Below are 19,750 nucleotides of genomic sequence, written 5' to 3'. Positions count from 1 at the left end.
AACTAATTCAGCAAATTTACATTCAGCTTAAACAGCATGTATTTGAAGCGCGAGCAAAATCAAAAGCTTCTCTTTCAGTTAAACGTTTATCCACCTGCAAGGATATCTTACCTGCTCGCTTTTGATGCAATTTCGAATCTAAAACAGCAATTTTCTTATGCATTTCTTCCCCCATTTCTGTACCGCTTTCAGTCAACCTAGTGCAGCTTTCCAATTCATGAAGCATTACACCACAATCCTGCTTTAAAAATGAAAGGATTTAACTTCGTTCGTGTAATGTACGACCCAAAGTGAATGAAATTATCCACCAAACCGTGCTCTTTGCTTGGTCGAGTTTGTTTCGTCTGCAGTCGGAATCAACCAAAAAACCCGAAGTGCTCTACAGCTGAACAAACGATGCCACATAAAATGTACGACACCCATTGTTGAGTTTATTAGTGGGCAACGAACGGGCGCCGCTACTCGCTTACGAGCATCTTGGCTTGGATTGGTGTTCCAACGCGTATTGCCGGTGTATCTAATCTAACCCCGACGCCATTGCCCCGTTGTGACACACGCCCGCCAGTGACAATGGAACACGCTCATCAATTAGTAAAGGTGACGAATTTCATGCTACACTTGATGCTGCTGCTACCACTGCAGACAACATCGACCGGCGGCAGCAGCAGCAGTGGCGGTGGAAATCCACCGATGAGCACCAACAGCATCGTCGGTATGGCCGGTGCGGTGGGAAAATCTCCAACGGATTTCGTCGGCCCGATCGGTGCGATCGCAAGCAGCGGGCGCGAAAGGTCGCACTTAAAAGGTAAGCCTTATGCGTAGTTCGTGCCATTTACGACCGAGGGAGAGATTAGTCGCATGCTCGTACACTATGCGATGTGAGGTTTTGCTTGCACGAGCTGATGCGACTTTGGGCGCGTGTGCGCTTCTCTGTTCTCGGGGAAGCGAATTTGCGAAGCTAACGACGTTCGGTTAAGAAAATGGCAGTTCATTCTATCGTCTGTATTTTATTACTTGCGAGCTTTCACGGGTTGGCGAATCCAACGGAAGGATCGTAAAGTGGGAAAAGTTTTCTTTTAAATCTACTTCTCAATTTTAATGTCTTTCCCTGTCGGCCCGAAGAGGATATACGCAAGGCGCTACTCTTTCTTTGACGCTCTTAAGGTTTATTATTTGGGTTAAAGTAATAGTTTTCCTGCGCTTTCTTATTGCTTTTTTTGATTTCAATGTATCAAGCCTTTGCGTATCCATAAAGCCTGTGCTATGCTTAAGAAATTATAGAATTTCTCATTCCAAACACAACATCCAAGCACTAAATTATTCCACTAAACATTTCATTTTCCATTTTTTTTTTTTTGTTATTTCTGAGTACATTCTACAATGATAAATTTAGACATATTTACATCAATTTCAAATCCATTCAATACCTTTCTTAAGTATGTCCTCCACACGAAAAATACATATCCAATCTATTACACTTCTCTCCATATCACTAGAACTTCTGTACTAGACGATGTATCACTCGAGCAGTGCAAAATGTACGCATGCCTCCAGCGTTTCATTTATTTTATCGCACTTAATTATCTCACCCGGGTATGATTTTACAACCAACTCCATTTCCGGACAGTTGGGCGGTTACCATTTTACCAACCCTCGTTTCGGTACGGTTACACATTCTGCCGGCAGAATGTTATAATTTGTTGACTTTTAACACACGCTCCTCAACACGCACACACTGAGCTCCGGGCAAAGGATGACCTAGACCTAGGCCGGAAATGAGGATCGTTTGGGAAAGTTTGTCTGACAACGCTTCGCCACTTTCCGGCACCCGGGGAAACGCAAACTTTCGTCGTTTCCGCAAACGGTGCGGTCACCATTGTAAAGTTGCAACCGGCAAAAGTTGATTACGCTTGTCTCCTAACAGGTGTCACAAAAGATTACATCGCAAAAGGGTGAATAAAAGCGGCACGGGAGACGTTTGAGGTGCGTTTGAGTGCCTTTGTTGTTTGGTGTCCCATTTTTATTGTCTTTCGTTACCGCACGCTGTCCACAGGGTATCAAATAGCTAAGTAATAAATTGCATTACTAATTTCACTGGCATTAACATGATTTTAGTTGCAACTCCTTGTACGATTTGCTTATGATAATATATCTGAAATGGATTGTCTTCTCACCAATTGAATCCCACAAACCGCTTGTATGCGAAACTAATGCACCACACTCGCGCACAGCAACTGTCAATGCCAGAGAGATGCCTACTGAGGTCGGTATAATGAAGCCCACGAGCGAAGCATTGCTAAATGCTGCATAATTTCTACAATCGAGCAAGATTAATTGGTACTGTCACGTGTGTTTTGCGAGAAATTAACCAATCACGGTTGGCAGCGAGCTTAAGAACAGCCTCCTGCATCCTTTGCATCTACTGCATCCTCACATGATTATTGTCTCAGCCAAGGGGAGAATAATAGAGCTGCCGCAATAGCAGAACCGATACATCAAACGATCTCATTGCTTCGGGTCTGCTCTGTGGCTAGAGCTTTCAGTGGCTGTTATGTAGAGTATTGTCCAGTCGAGTACAATAATTAGTTCCTAGAAGAGATTGCTTACAGCCTATCCAACCATCCCGTATCTTCTTTTGAGATCTTGGACCAGAAATAAAATCGATTTCATACATCGCTTGCTCTTGGACGTTCTCTGTCCCAAAAGTCTCTCGGTGGGGATGGTTATCATCCCAAACGATTCCGAATTGATTTCTACGATAGAATCTAATCATGACCGTTACCACTAACGCTAACTTCCATCGATGGTCGTTTTGGCGAGCAACTGATCACCCAAAACAGCATCAAAGAAAAAAAGGAAACATAGACGCCGATTGGAAAATAATCGATTTACCAACGGCATCACGAACCACGTCCGAGTTTTGTTTCCCCTTATTTTTCTGCTCTTTGGCATCACTTATCGAAATGACCTGCCCCGGGCTGTTTCGACATCCTGTACTATATATTGGACACACTACAGAGACACAGATGGAGCAATGTGAACCAGCTGGCTTACAGTGGGGTGGGCTGTTTCAGAATATCCTACTAACCAAAATAAAAAAAAAAGAGGTTCAGTCCCATTTGTCACCAAGTTCGATTATGCTCGTTTCGAACAACGGTAACATCCAGCAGGTCGGACGTGTGTACGCGTGTGTGTGTGTTTTTCGTTTTCAGTTTCTGGCAAGATCATTTGACAAGATGAAACATAGCTTTCGCCGAGAAGGACCGGAAGCGATACGAACGCAGACCACAGAGATGGCAAGTAATTACGATTTCATTAGGTGGCCTTTCGATCAAAAAGTTTCGCTTCGCTGTGAACGGCTGGCGATTCCGTCGGCATCAATCAAGGTCCCGTCGGATGAATGTTTCATCTGCTATATCTAATCATAAGCAATGAGCATCCCTTCTGCCTCGATGTCCTTTGGTTATAAAACGATTATTATTTTATTCATGTGCATCACACTTTGTAGAACTTTTTGAAGTTTACTCCGGATGATGTATTTTGAGGTTACGTTATGGTTTCCCATAGAAACAATTCGCCTAAATGAGGAAGACTTCCAATTTCGTAATAAAACTCCCTCACGTTCCTGTTGGTGGTTGTAATAAGGACACTTTTTATAACTTTAGGCGCTTTTTTACCGAAAATTTAACATCCCAAGGGCATGTCCTTTAAGATTCATTTGGGTTCCGACGGTTTGTTATAACTTCCTTGAAATCCTTTTCTTGCTTTCTTCGAACAACATTCAGCATAGTATGTTCCTAAAAGCAATCCATAGTTGTTAGTCTTCAAAATTGGTGCAAATACCATTAAAATGATAAGTAATAAAACGTCCGTAAATAGTAAGTGTAATGATACTTTCTACACGATTGTAAAACTATGCTTCGCCCAGTGTTCCTGTTAAGTGAATAATGCAATGCTCTGTACCTTCATTTATTTTACCGCACAGCTACCACTAGCTGCGCCACGATCGGGTGAACTATCCGAACGGAGAGGAAACCCTATTACCAGGCAATAGTAATGCTGTTAGTAGTGCAATTCAATAAAACCTTCTACCGGATTCCGCGCACATGCACGCGGCGTTTTACCACCGACCGCAAACGGCACAACGGGTGCTATCAAATTTCCGCTTCCGGTACGCCATTTGCCGGAACTGGGGAAAGCTTTCGCACGCCTTCACAATTTCCCGAGCCAGAGCCACGAAACGGCAACAACAATATCCTGCCCGTGACGCCTTATTGCCGTAATCGTTTCATGTTCATCGCCATCCCGGTGTGGCCCGGACGAGATGAGCGTGTTCCTCGTCGGGTGACAGCGGGCGTTTTTCAGAGTGTAAAACGGTTAATCGTTTCAGGTGGCCTCGATCGTACGTGACGACCGATGAACGTTAGGAGTTGGTGTGCCACGTGCAAAGGATTTGATTATTAACTTTTTGCTTTCTGATGGCGTTGCAATCGTTTTGTTCATTTAATGCCCTAGAATAATACTGGTTTTATGTGTTTTTTGATTACTTATGATTATTACCAATGTCATTTATCAATGTGTTCTTTTGTACGACGGATGTTTGGGAATTTGATGACACTATTTGCGATCGTTACGTACGTTGATACGTACACTACATCGTTACTAAATCATGTCTGAGTTATAAAAATAAAATGCAAGAAATCCAAAATTTTAGTGCATAAATTCCAGACAATCACCACAAAGCATAGAAATGGCTAGTAAAATAAAAGATTATTATTATGTGAGTTGAAAATATTTCACCAAAAGTTGGATAAAAGTCCGTATGCTTTTGACAGCCATACTTTCGCTCACAATCCACATGCCAAACTTCAAACAAACTTTATCAGCAATGCCCCCAAACCATAATGCCATCAGGTGAACATTTCGACATGCGATCGATCAACTGTGGCAGCAATCAACAACGAAAAACAAAACTCACCGCTCAGTGCTCAAGCATCAACCGAACGAAGTTTCTTGCCATCATTAGGTTTCTCGCTCGCCCTGGCAAACATTGACATTATGAATATTTGATGCTGCAAAGTGCTTACCCGTTGCAGCAACAGGCTTAGCTTTAAACTTCTGGCCGGTCGGAGTGAAATGTGTGCCGACGTATGACGAGTTTCGTAAAGTGATTACCTTAAGATGGTTGCGATTTGTTGCTGGTACTCTCAACATATTCACTTCTTACCTTACCGCACAGTTACACCATATTGATGTAGTAGTTGAGGGAAAGCTCTCGTATGTCTCTAACCATGCTGCCTGCACATATGTGCCTGCAATTTGTGCGCTGCTAGCAAACATTCATTGGGACTGAAAAATAATTGCACTTGATACTTTAAAAGAGTAAAAAAATATAAATCCTTCGTTAGACAACATTTGTCCAGTGCATATCGTAGTGTACGAAGGAACGGCAAATACTTCTTTCGTAGCGCTTTGCCATTTTTTGTTTTGCTTTAGAAAACCATTCCAGTAATGAGGCCATCGTTTAGTGCTCTTGTCGAAGAAAACTCGTGTAAATTATTTTTCAAACCCGGGAATTCCGCACCGTGGAGCGTGGTGATAACGGCGAAACCCGTCGGTGTATGAGACGCTCAGGCTGGGCGCGATTATGCTTCATGCTTTCACATTTAGCAAGCAACCAGCTGAAACTATTAAATGGCAATGCATTACCACTTTAAGAACCGAAAGATTTCCAAACCTTTCATCTCAGACGACGAAACCTCACAATTTCTCACCAATTCGACTGCAGTGCAATAAAACGTTTAAATCTTTATCGGTTTTGACGATTTTATTCTTTTTTTTTGGTGTTTTATTCATTTCGCTCTCATAACTTATACAGCCTTGACTTTACGAATAAAAGAAAAAAATATTTTACACATAATGGTAAATGAAAAGAAAAATATAGTGTTTTGTTTGTTTGGTTTTTTTGTTGTTGTTGTATGTCTGTGTGTTTTCTTGTTGGGAGATTCCTTGCAGGATACACGGTTGCGTTCGCGCAAATTACCCCGCTTCCGTCCGGCTGGTCGAATGGATCTCTAGTTTCGCTGAATGCAGGCGCTGCTTCGGTACAGTGGGCCCCAGCATTGCGCACTCGCTCGTTCTTTTGCTCAGTGGATGTCTTGGTCAGTTATCTCTGGTGCTGTTCCGATTGTTGGCTGTCCGGTTACGGGTGACTGCAGGTGTTCCATCCGGGCATTCCGATGATCGCGCCCACAGTCGCATTCCCAAGCAGGTGATCACAGCGGTTTCCATTCCATTCCTCGAAAGGCGTCTTTAGCCTGTTGTTGTCCATACCCGACGATGCTGATGTTGCTGCTCCGATCGGGATTTTTCGATTGATCGATTGAAACGTTGTTGTTTTGGGATCTTAAGCTGGTTGTTAGAGCTACTAATTCATGCTGCTGTTCGAAAATAGTTAGTCCGTGCATTGTTGTCGTCTTCAATTAGTTTCTTTCGCTCTCGCTCTTTATAAATCGAATTTGCATATTTGAGCTGTTGGGCAGCTCGAGTTCGTTGGTAGTGTGTTGCCGTTCGTCCGTCCTTGTACGTATGCGTGTGTGTATGTGCGCGTTCTTGTGTGCAGTATCTTAGTTCTCGAGGAACAGAAATAGAAACTCGCCACCGTTTGTTATCGGGCAGCGCGTGTGGCTGCTGCTCTTTCTACCCTTCTTCGAGCGCGCGCGTGTGTGTCCTGCCGGGAATGGTCACGTTTTGCGTCATACTTCGCAAAGGGGGCACACGAGTCACCTCCCCCCGGATCGACTCATGAGCAGAAAACCGAAAAAAAACTTTTCATGCTCACTTAATTATCAACATCTAGCGCTGGTGCGTGTATTCTTTTCCTTTTTTGGTTGGTCTGTGTACCGGTGTGCCTGTCTGTGATTTCGAACGTGGTGGTGTGTCTTTTTCTGTCATTCGAAGGTTAAAATCTATATCATTACATTGGTAGATGTTTTGGTTTCTTGGTGTAGTACTTGTTCAAGAACTTAGGGACACATTAAGACAAAAAGATATTACTGCTACACGATATTTAGCGCTGCTCCAACGCGAAGGTCAAACCGATGCATGCATGGCCACATGGCAGGGAGAAAGTAGAAGAGAAGAGAGATAAAACAGAAATTAATTGATGCTATTATCGGTCGAAAGTTTGTTGAATGAATCTGACAGCAGATATAAACTAAGGGATGTGTGGACGTGAATAAAACTCCCACACCCTCATACACACGATTTGGTCGGTTCCTATTATCGTATCACAGTCGCCCCATTAAAAGCAAACTCCCGCACAGTACGCGTAACTGATCTTGCTCTACCGTCTAAACTTTGGTGAAGATCATTTATCACCGTTTTGAATGACAACCCGACTGTTCCACAGCCGCTTCCACGTGCCTGACGTACACACTCGTTTGCGTTAAAGATATATTGCAAATCGTTACAGGAACACACCATTCTCTTAGCAGACAATCCGAATTGATTCTATGTGTTGTGTTTGATAAAAATAAATTCCCCCAGTCACTATGAGTGTTGAACTTATTTTTATCACCTTGAACGCATTCCTGTGAGGCAGTTGGGCGGTTGCGGTCCGGTGTCTCGCTAGCCACCCGAAACGATAACACCGCTGACCCAAAACTTCCTGTGCACACCGTTTTTTTCCTGTTCGCTTTAGTTTGTTAAAGAATCTATCTATTTTTGGCCATGTGAGCAACTCCTCGCATACCGCGGCTGTGACGAATGTGACCCCAAATGATAACGGGTGCATGAACACAGGGAGCATCAGGGGTGGGATCACTTACGGTAAAATCGCGTGCGTTGATCTTTCTCGGCGTAACGCCATAAGTGTCCTTGCTGACCGGGTTGTAGTGGTAGCCGGGCGACTTGACTCTTTCGCAGGCGAATTTCGAGTCACTGTAGATGCTCTGCGATTCGAAGGTCGAGCTGTAGCTGCGCTTCTCCTTGGCCATGATGTCTTGGGATCCTGCGTGGGAATTATTGTTGCGTTATCATAGCGTCCAAGCAGTTGGGGAAAGGTTTTCCAAACGCGGCCAGATATTCACTTACCCTTCAGCGACTTAAGGTAGGTGTTGAAGAAGCGAGCCTTCTTGCTGATGGGCTCGTAGCTTCCGATCATTTCCAGATGCGACTTGAACATTTTCGGTTGTGGTTTTTGTTTGCGATGTTACTGAAACGTACGCATTGAGAACGCAGAAAAACAGCGGTAATTAGTAACGAGAGTTGAATGGAAAATCAATGGCATGCGATCGCTCGTGCCCGTTTCCAGTTGGGGAATGGCTTTTCAGCATCCTGCTCCACGCAGAGTTCCGTTGGCAATAACTCCACAAAGGGATAACTAATTGAGCCAAAACAAACAGAGTGCAGTAATTCCACCATTTACGTATGATATATGTGCCGACCGAGAGAAAATGCTCCATCATCAAACGGTGCCGCAACAAACCCTTACCCCTATTAAACGAACAATTGGCAACGGTTCCAAAGAAAAGCGCTCGTTTCATAAATTACAGAACGCGGTGACTATGCCAACGGGAGGAGCTCGGACATCGGACAGCGGGATTGTAATTGTGGCTTTTTAAAATGCTGCATATTTACGTCCCAATGTGTTGCCATTTTGTAACCCGGTTCCGTTACAGTTACACGCACCATAAGGGGTGTGATAATTATGCCACCGAGGGAACCCGTTGTAACGAAAACAAAAAAAAAAACCCTCATTGAATCGAAAGCCCAAAGTTGGGAGAAAAGTTTTGCAATCCCGAACTCAGCGGGATGAAATCGTACAGCAAACAAAAGCCCAAACAAAACGATGATACATGCACCATATGCCACCTCGGTACCCTATCTTTGTGCGGGCAATATTTACAAGCACAGCCAACGGGTACTTCCATAAATTGGTGCTTTTATTTTGTTGTGGGTGAAATATTTCACTCACCCCATTGCCCTTGCGAGGTTTCGGGGGTTCCGCTTTTTGGCCGGCGAACCCTATGCTGCCCTTTGGGGAGTAATTGATCCTCCCGACCGTAATCGACCGGGCGGGTCGAGGAATGTGAGCTCCCCCAAAAAGAAGAAGAGCATTGGGGGAAAAAAGACCCAGGCATGCACCCAGCGCTCGGAGAATGTGCCCCGACACGGTGCTCCGACCTTTTGGCGGGGGGGAGGGGGAGGCCCTAGGCACGCATAGCAAGTAGCGGTACCGGCTACTGTGTTATTCGATTCGTACCGAGTCCGAGCAAGAAGAATCTGGCCAGCCAGCAACGAAACCAAGCGCATTCGCATCACAACCTCGCGAGCCATGGTGCAACTGGGTGGTTTGAAGTAACATTTTTCGCATTGCACAATTTGGCCCCAAACGGGACCTGCCCCCTTCCGAATGGTTCTTCTGCAGCCGGTCGCCCCTCGTCTAGGCCAATTATTGTCGCGGCGGGTCGTGGCTTCGGTGGCCCGGATGGGGGAAAATTTGTTCCCGCGTGGTGGGGTGGGAAAACTATTTTTAAAAATATGCTACCGTTCGTCGTGACGTGCTTGACCGACTCGTATGCTCGTGAAGGCGAGAGCCATTTTTACTACCGACAGTTTAGACGAGTTTTATTTTTTTGTTGTCCGAGTAAACGAGTTTGTTGAGTGTGAGTAAACGGGTGATGAATCACTTGCAGAATGCGCCCGTTCTGTTCTAAGCACCTTGACGCTGCTCGTGGCTTCTCGAGTTGCATCACCGTGCGGTGCAATACAACTCCCTCCCCGGGTTTGTCAGAGAAATAAACAGGCAGCATAAGCGCCACAAACGTTTACATTGGCAGGATAGAGGGAGAGTGAGAGAGAAAAAAAACATCCTGCTCCCGGTGCAGTTTCATTTGACTGTATGTCACCCGGCAATGTAGCGAATAGCAGGCAAAAAGGACCAAGTGCCAGAATGGCGTGAAAATTGAACCGAACCCGTTATTACATTTTCAAATGAGCTTTTCTCGCGCGCTCTCTTGCACCCTCTCCTTCGAACGATCCTCGATCCTCGAACGAGCCACCCGGCAAGGACACAGCCAGCTGGTGGAAAGATTGGCAAAATCACGTTAAACGACTTCTAGCCACCCTGAGCTACAAAACATTGAGGTAATCTGACGGGGAATGGTGTAGTTGTGTGTATGTGTGTTTTTCTCGCTTTTCTCTCAGCATGTAGAAATAACGAGCAGCGGGCAAAAATAAACATATTCTTCCACCAACCTGGTGTGGCGCGGGGGGAACCCCTTTCCAACCCCTCTGTCCAACTACCCGTTCAGGGGGTGCACGCTAGAGGGGTGCAATGCCACACTACAACCATTGTTCGACCACTTTTCGCTTCCGATGGCCCAATCGTATCGATATGATACCGCACCGGTAACACCCGAACACCGTTATGGGGTCGAAAAGATGCGAAGGAATTATTTTTATGCCACCTCTGAATGTGTGTACTGCTGCTGCTGCTGCTGCTGCTAAATTTCAAGTGTCACTCGAGGGGACACAGAGCGCCGAAACAACAGCAAAAAGTGCTGAGCATCAGCCAGACATTAAAACGGCGAACCGTGCGAGTGGAAATGGTATAAACACTTGCAGCAGACCAGTCGCACAAGTGGTTGGGCACCATCCCCGCCGATGTGCCGGTATGTGCTCAACCGTTCACATAAATCGTAACCCAGTCTCTTGTGCGACCGGGATGGTTCGCGAGCGCGTAAGTCAAGATCGGAAGATAATCCCTGCTCCCAGAGCGGGTCTCACTCGCGTTCATAATGGGAAGGGAGTAATGGATCCAGCGGAGTGGCAAGACATGGACGGGCGCGGGAAAATAAAGGCATACGGCACCTTTACGCAAGAGCGTGGCGAAAAACTTCAGTACCAACGCGAAACCCCCATTGCGGCCAAGGGAAGGAGGATAATTATTTTTAGCACCATCGAAATGGCTCGAATTTGCGTCTGGCAGCACAATTTCTGGTGAAGATGTACGGTGGTAACATGGTGGTTTTTTTTCTTCCCCTCCTATCGGCCTCATTCACACAAACACACTGGTAAACGATCAAATTCATCTTTAATTTTTATCACCTTTTGCCATTTTGTTACTAGTTTCAGAGTGATTCGTGAGCAGTTCTAACTGTTTTCATCCAAAAACAAATACTTCATAGCTAACGTCCCTTTTTGGAGCTAGCAGGTAATGGGGCACTCAGGCAATTCAGGGAAATGTGCTAATCCGAAAGGGAAAATTTCCAACCTACCAGAACATCACAAATAATCGGGGCTTTGCAACACGGATGCGGTACAAAACAAAACAAACAAAAAAACATGCTACATTATTTAAATCATCACGAGCCTCAACAGTCAACAGCCAGGAGTCACCCAAGCGACGGAATGCACCCACCGCTTGTTTTCACACGGAGAATACAACAAAAAAGTATTTTATTTTTTAACATGTTTGAAGCTCGATTTTTTTCATTCGGCCACCGCTAAAAAAGTCAACACCAACCCGTTCCCGTCAGTCACTACAAATGGTCGACCGAATCGGATCTAAGCACTAGCGACGGCCTGTTCCCGGTTAGAATACCCAGGAAAAATGGAACACCGCACACGTTCACCGCGTTGGGGAAACAACCAGTAAGCCAGGAAGGCTCTTTTTCTCTCGCCCTGACTTTTATTTCATCGCCGTGAAACCATATCACCACTAGTTGAATTATTCATCACCACCTGCGTTGTGTTGTGCCGGTATTTTTTGGGTAGTCCCTTATCACAAAAACCTTCCATCACGTTTAATAGCGTACAGCGCACACAATCCCGCAAGCCTTCCAAACCGGCGTGGAAAGGATGCAGCGATGAGCGGTCAGCAACCAGTTTGGTGGGAACAAAAAAAAAACAGAACAGAACGTTGGTGTCTTACAGATTCAATACTCAGTAGCAGCTGCCGGATAGCCAACTGTTCGTGGTGCGAGATAACTCAAGACTGATTAGGCTGATACTGGTGAGGGTTTAATAACCAGCGCCACTGGTCGATTCCTCCCCATGCGCCCAGGGTGAGAAGCTGTGGGGTGGTTGTTCGGGGATGATCCTTTCCTGCTTCACCTACCTCGGTACGATCTGGTGCTCTTTGTGCGGCGCGGTGAGTTTTTCCTGCTCGCACCGTCACTTGCAATTGCGCCGAACCGAAAACAATGATCACTGCCAAAAACCCGAACCACTCGGTTTTCGGTGCCTGCAAAACCCGAACACCCATGACTGAGTGTGTGTGTGCGTGTGTCTTGGTACATCTCAAGAAGAAAGATCCGAACTCGTATCCGAATCCACCTTCAGCTGCGTTTACGACTCCTCGTGTGTTTCTCTTGTGATGGCGCAGTGGCCAGTACGCGCGAACGTCATCGTCGCTTGAACAGGCACAGGACGTTGGGCTGGCACAGTGTGGTAGGACATCCCCAAATGGAATGTAACTCCACCAGGGATGATCGAGGGGGGGATTGGAGTGGATCATCAGTGAGAGATCACATCGTCACAAGCGGGAGGAAAAGATCAAAATCGAATGCACATTTAAAAATATCGCACGTGGCTTCGTGCCGATCGATGAACGAGATGATCCTCTGGGAGATCAGGCCGACATGCCCTCCTCTTCCATCCGACTGGCTTTGTTTTGATCGATCGAATGACCGTGATCCAATGTGAAGTTCAAAGTACTTCGAGCACGATCCTCGAATAGGCACTTTGTTCCAAGTACAATGAGTGTCGAATATAGTGTTTCACGAGTAACTGGGGGATTATGACACATCGATGCGATAGCATTAATTTAACTCCACCCCCCTCCCTCCCACTTCTCCTCCTCCCTTTCCCACCTCAGGTGAATGGTTTTCTATTTCTGGTTCACGGTCGAATGGGTATGGATCGTGACGCAAAAGCGATCACTACGGAGTACATCATGACATATGGCAAAAAAAAACATACACACACTATACAACCACTAGACATGGTCGTTTCCCATTATCGCTAGCATTAGCATTGTTGCATGGGCGCGCTAAAAATAGAGCTTTTGTTTATTTCTTTGTCATTCGTCATCCACCTTCAGTCCCGCAAGCACGTTCCAACGGGAGTCTTTCTCGCCAATTGTGGTTCTTCCCCCCTGCTTATCGGTGCTTTGTAACACCGATAACAACATGATCTATTAGTTCGCAGCGCAAAACACAAACAAAACCAACAGGATACACTTGCTGCGAGCAGTGGGGTGGAGGAGAACCGAAACGATCACTTATTTTTAGCAACCATTCGTTTTCCCTGCTTTACTGCTAGTTACATGATCTGTTCCGAAATGTTGTCCTTAAAAAAATCACCTCGTAACGATCACGGTTCCGACTGTTTATCGTTTGGCGGTACACATTTTTAATCCGAAGATTATCCTGGGCCAAAATAGGTTACCTTGCAAGAGAAGCTTATTGGGCGGCGCGCCTTTGCCGTGTTGCGCTGGCCTAGAAAATAGCCCCTGTCCTTGGTAAAATATCCTTCAAACACACAAATTTATGTTGCCGTGGTTACGCAAAACGGGCGTATCAAAAATCATGGCGGCGGTCGAGCTGATGCTGGGAAACCGTACCGGTATCACCGGTTTCAAGTGTGGTGTCGCAGACTGCAGAGCCATGGAGGCGCCCGGTACCTGATGCGTGACCGGATGCGGTATCTACCCGGCAAATCAACTCTCTGCACGGATAAAACTTTGTTTACCCATTTTCGTTAAGAAGCTTTTGAAGAAGGTGTTAGCATAGGCTAGGTCGATGCTACCACACGCAATTTCGGCAACGAATCACTCACCGTCTGCCTACACAGCTAACCATCTTCATCACATCCGAAAATCGGTGCGAAGGCGAAGAGATTTTGTACATTAATTGTTTGGATCTCCCGTCTCGTTTGCTTTTCTACCCCGCCTCCCAGGGACCGAGGGCTGCAATCGAGTGGTGTTCAGCTCTAGTCGCATCCGGAACGGCAGTATCGCACCGTCCCATTCGAAGCATTCCGGTCTATTCCCATCGAGCTTGTGCCAGCTGTACGAGTTCGTGGGCGATGGTGCGGAACGTGTTCAGGTAAGCCGCAAGTCCCTTCGGCAATCCGTTTTCCAAAACCACACGTGTGGGTAGGTGGGTTGGGGTGAGTGGTTTTTTCGTCCCATTTGTCTATCTAATCCCGAGATCGTTTTTCTCTCCAACAGATCATCTTTTCGGAGTTCCGCCTTCCGTCGAAGCTCGGCCCAACCGAATGCGGTGACACGGATATCCTAATGGTAATTAATTTTCACTTACACACCGTTTCTTCCTCGTACCCGAGTTGTCTTTTATCCGTACGCCTGCCAAACCGGTGATCGGCCACGTTCGGTAGGCTTAGTCAATTTCATTTAATTTCAAAAGGCGTGACATCCATTCGGCTGGGAAAAGGTGCGTGGAATTTGATTTGGATTTTAAAAGCAAGGAAAGAGAGAGAGAGGAAGGACAGAGGAAGAGATGCGAAAGGCTCGACCCGCTTTTGTGGGTTTCGATGATAAACTTCCTGCTCGTTGGCATACTACACACCGTGTGCGCGTCGACCCATCGACCGTGGAGTGAGGAGAAACGTTCCTTCTCGCTATAACAAGTTCGCTACCGAGCACCAGACACAGAGTGATTTTAACTTCCATTATTTACGGCCCACTTGCACATTATGAGGCAGAGGGAAAAGTTTGCTGTATAGTTCATTTTGTTAACCGGCGGCTCAGGTAGCGTGCGTGTGTTATTTGTCCCATCCCTGCTGACACGGGTACTTACTTAGGTGAAGTTATGCACCTTCTTGTCGCCAATTCGTCGAATCAAATAAAATTCATTGATACAATGGGATGGACAGAGTAAGTCTAGTGATTCCACTCGCTTAGCTTATTGTATTACCCGAGTAATAAACACAACACAATATAAATTAAATATAGTTTTATTAAAATTCATTCAAACTGAGAGTTGGAAACTCTGGGTTTATATCACTAATTCCTCTAAAACAATTTTAATATTTCACCGAAAGCTTTCATGCGATATACTTTATGATTTCCAATTAATTGGGGATATAAATCATTGAAGAACGATGAGAAATTCGACCCGAACAACGATGTCTGTTGAATCGGATCCCGCTTCCATCGTGATCAAGTTTAAAACTGCTTGTAATATCGCAACACGTTTAAAGATTCCACTTCCTACCACGCATTGAAACATTTCGGGAACTCTCAAACGAATGGAGCTGAGTTGTTCATGGAAATTGAAAAAGAAACAATTACAAACAGCTGCGAAACGTTACAATCAACATCATTCATGATGCTTTACAACCGATACGTTCCGGATATGCGTGTACGAATATTAATTTACCCCGTACCGCTCCCTCCATTTGCATTCGATTGCCTGTATGATTCTGCGACGAGTATTGGAAATTCCGGGCACTCACAAAAATTGATATCCAAACGCAAATTGGATCAATTTAGTTTTTCTCTTTTATTCTTTCTCTCCGCTTCCTACACGTACACGGCTTCCCCGTCGCCGCTTGATGAAACGATTGCAATCTATTTTTCAGGTTTACTACATCGTTAACGACCGCGAGGAGCTGGTGGAAACACTTTGCGGTGACACACTACCTAAGCCGATACTCTCCGACGGCTCGCGGTTACTGCTGGAGCTACGCAGCAGCTACAACAACACGGAAAACAAGGGATTTACCGGGGACTTTTTCTTTCTCACAAGTGCGTAACCGTTCCATCACGGCCATATGCATGCCGAGCATGATTAATGATGAACCTCAAATTCAATATCCATTCACATTCGTTTCCCTCTTCCTTATCGCGACTCCGGGGGGGGATTTTGGCTACAGATTTTGGGATTCCCACCGGATATCAACCGAACCAGTCTGAATGCACCTTTCACTACTTCCGGAACGCCACCAACCAAGGATGGATCCAGTCACCGAACTTCCCCGGTGCTTATCCAAGGTAAAAGCTGCGCTCTGTTTACGGTATTGAACGGTTCAGTTTGTGAGGACCTATCTATTTTTGAAACAAGATCGCCGGCGAGGTAAATACGCTGTCATTCATGCGTGTACCGTTGATGGCAGCTGTCAACTTTGCCAAATTCCATCATTATGCTCGTCATGGTACCGTTTTGGTTTAACCTTATTCGGGAGGATGATGAACGGGTGCGCAATTATGTGTACACAGCACAAGTGCGTAGTTTAATTATCTGCTGAATAAAGATTGATCCACATTAAGTTAACCATTCTTAATCTAATAAAAACTACAATGGCTCAATGTCACATTGGCCCTAACAGTCTGTTTCGCATTCTTCCATCTGTTTGCATCGACAGAAACATCATCTGCAACTATTTCTTTCACGGTGGACCCAACGATTTCGTCCACGTGCGTTTCACATACTTCGACATCGAAGGAATACGACCGTAAGTAGTGTTTTGCAGCTTCATTGTTGGCCGCCACCCGCTCGCTGTTGTACGCGATGGCCCAAAAGAAAGGAAAACCACCGTACAATACACATCACATCCTCCGCGGCGAGTCGTTCAACCTGACACCTTTCCCTAAGCCGATACGCTTTCTCTTTCAGCTGCGACGAGGACACTGCCAGCGATTACGTGGAGTTTTCTAATTTTGTCACGCGCGATCGCAAATACGCCATGTACTGTGGTAACTGGCGTGAGCTTGTGGTGCGCTCGGATGGCCGTTTCTTTCGCATTACGATGGCATCGAACGATCGTCTGGATGGGACCGGTTTTCGGGCACTGTACACGTTCGAAACGGTACAGATCGAGACGACGGAGCGGATCGAGGAAGCGTCGATTGGCAAGGTCACTACGACCAGTGCCGCCGGCAGGCTGCACGGTGTGTACATTTGGATTGCCTTCATTGCTTTTGTTTTTTTTTTACTTGTCCTGTGTCAATAACATGCAAGCAGCCTAAATCACAATCAATAAGAAAGGAAACGATTTAAACGCTTTACGAATTCTCTAATATTTTCGATAACTTTAGCTTTAAATAAATTTGCATTTTTTTAAACCAGTTTTTGCGTAGTAATCAATGTTCGTTAAAACACGCCTGCTTTCGATGTACGTTTCAGCGTAACATTGTTTTACTGGTGTAACGTTGCATGTTCAATTATTGCATAACTTTAGGCGATGTTGTGGATTCACGCAGAATAGAACGTAATTTCATCATGCTCATTGATTGCATACCTTTAGGCTGTTTTATCATTCGGAGCGCTGGTGTGAACAGCAATAAAACAATCAAATAAAAATCTCAAAACGTTTTCGCTACATTTTTTTATGTACATTTGCGTTCCTGCAACTGCCGCATGTACTCATATAACATGTTCATGCTGCTACAGTATGTTTTATTAATAAACAATCCTTATTGACAGTTTAAAGTTAACGTAACATTTAACCAAATTTTTAAAATAATTGTTTCATATCGTACATGTTTGTTTAAAAATATTTCAATTAATTAAAAGTTGTATTTATTGAAGCACATTTGTGATTCTTTTTGCGGTATTTTCCTTAAACTACACCATTTAATTACATACTTTCTGCATAGTTTACGCGCCCTTCCTGGGTAAAGTAACAATGTTTTCGTGCATTTAGCTCAGCTGCTCTATCGCAGCTGCTCTATAACAGGCAAACAAACATATTTATTCGTTTTCATCCCGCTGTTCCGTTCCGACCGACAAACAAATACGTGATCCACATAACCTAATCCGCATGGTCTTGTCGCTTTTACCATTCTAGGCCTGCTGTACCCGGTAGCACTGTTTACGGCAGTTTCTTCACCCACCAACATGCCAAGATTCACCATCATTAGTATCATTAGCTACAAGTTAATAAAATTTCGTCAAGACTGATGTTAACATTCCAGCACATTACGGTACATAAAACATAACAAATGGAATAACAATTTTAACAGCCGCACACTGATGTTTTTTTTTCTCCCCTTCATCAATAGACATTCGTGGAGGTCGTGAAAACATCGTTCAGATCGTTCAAATTTTCCTTAACAGGACATGGAAAATCAAATGTCTAAAAACGTCAAGCGAATCAATTACATGGATCGTGCATCAACATTCCGAATGATGTAAATGTAAAGAATGTTAATGTATATTAATATCGATAGAAATGACTGATCGAAGGATTGTAGTGAAAGAAAAATTGTCATTTTTTACACTGTACAAATAAAAGTTTTAAATCTAGTTTAACATAAGATAAAAATAAGACTTTTATTTACTTTCTTATTGAAAGAAACTGCTTTTTTACCTTAAAGAAACAAATAAAAATTATCAGGTGAATAAGACCATCCAAGTCGCGCAATATCATTTTAAAACCTTTCCATTCATCAAAGCTCATTTGTGCATGAAATAAACCTGTGTTTTGTGACATAAACATATTTGCTCGAAATGTTGCTTATTTTAAAGAATCGTGTTCAATTGCATAACACAAAATAAAAAAGAGAACTTTTCTTTCTCTTTCTTTTCTGTCTTTACTTTACAGCGCCAACCATATCACAAGCTTATACAAATTTTGAGAAAAGATGACATTTTCCGTTTCACTTATAATGCTGATCACCTTAATCAGCAGCAGAAGAGTGCCTCTAGAGATTAAAACATGTACAATGTTTTTCCACGAGTAGCTGACGAACTCGACCATTTTTAATTTGTCATTTTCGAATATTAAAAGAATGAAAATGTTTCTAATAGCCCTGATCATACACCGAGTACATATACTATACGAAGTGATGGAAAACAAGTTATAAGTTAAAGCAAATTCACGGCATTATTTTGGGCATAATTGGTCCTATCACAATTTCTTCCTCTACATTTTCCATTTTCATTAGATCCATTACCTCCTTTCCCACGATCGATCAATACAAAAGGCTACTATCTTAAACCTTTTCCGGCGTGTTAATAAATCATGTGCGAACTGAGAAATCTGATATTTCTGTCCAACCCAGGCACCCAGACGCGCGCATTCCAGATAACAAATTAATACTGCCAATGTTTTACACCACCAATGCCACAGGTTATTACGCCGGCAATTCATTTATTTTTATCACCGCTTACACACAACGTTGCCGATTACTGTCGTGCGTACATTTGCGCCTGTTTTATCATATCTAGTCAAAACAATGTCCCACCTGCAGCTGAATACATCACACGATGATAATAAAGCAGAATGCCATCGAGAAGCGGTTACAGAGAACACGACAGCAGCACGCATTTTCGTGACTAGCTTATTACCCTCTCTGTTTGGGAACGTCGTACGCTTTGCTCTCAGGTTTGGAACTGGTAAGAGCATCAGTAAACAGAATGAACCAAACCATCGTGTTTTGTTACAAACAGTGCTTAGAACCACTGTTAGAAGAATGTTTCATCAGATAACGTTAATCCGATATCGTGATTCCAGTGCTAAGGATTCCAAATCTGTGTTATGTGGTTTTACGAAAATATGTGCGTTGTTTTACAACACATTAACTAATTAATTAATTTCGTTTCATTTTAATGATCCTTTCCATTTCCCTAGCTTTGTAAAATATGCCTTTGTGTGCAATCATCTTAGCAATATTGTAATTGCAGTTTCTAAACAATGCAAATTTCTTCTTTTGAAAACTAAAACTAGACAGGCGTATGGGTCATAACGATGCATTACATTATTCAAATATGATAAA

The 19,750-nt window shown here is 44.2% G+C and overlaps 2 protein-coding genes across 2 annotated transcripts; one reads left to right on the top strand and one right to left on the bottom strand.

The window, feature by feature from the left end:
* Positions 1–570: 570 nt before the first annotated feature.
* On the top strand, positions 571–17,933 carry LOC128716096 (suppressor of lurcher protein 1). Its single transcript, XM_053811020.1, has 8 exons — positions 571–805; positions 13,966–14,114; positions 14,240–14,311; positions 15,613–15,778; positions 15,907–16,024; positions 16,396–16,485; positions 16,647–16,921; positions 17,821–17,933. The coding sequence occupies exons 1-8, from the start codon at positions 571–573 to the stop codon at positions 17,931–17,933; spliced, it is 1,218 nt and encodes a 405-aa protein (XP_053666995.1).
* On the bottom strand, positions 6,990–8,201 carry LOC128710416 (uncharacterized). Its single transcript, XM_053805469.1, has 3 exons — positions 8,095–8,201; positions 7,830–8,011; positions 6,990–7,075 (listed from the first exon to the last, which is right to left on the bottom strand). The coding sequence occupies exons 1-3, from the start codon at positions 8,183–8,185 to the stop codon at positions 7,070–7,072; spliced, it is 279 nt and encodes a 92-aa protein (XP_053661444.1). The 5' UTR covers positions 8,186–8,201; the 3' UTR covers positions 6,990–7,069.
* Positions 17,934–19,750: the final 1,817 nt, after the last annotated feature.

Source organism: Anopheles marshallii, chromosome 2, assembly GCF_943734725.1.
Source record: "Anopheles marshallii chromosome 2, idAnoMarsDA_429_01, whole genome shotgun sequence".
NCBI classification, from domain to species: Eukaryota; Metazoa; Arthropoda; class Insecta; order Diptera; family Culicidae; genus Anopheles; species Anopheles marshallii.
This window is presented reverse-complemented; position numbering and strand designations above follow the sequence as displayed.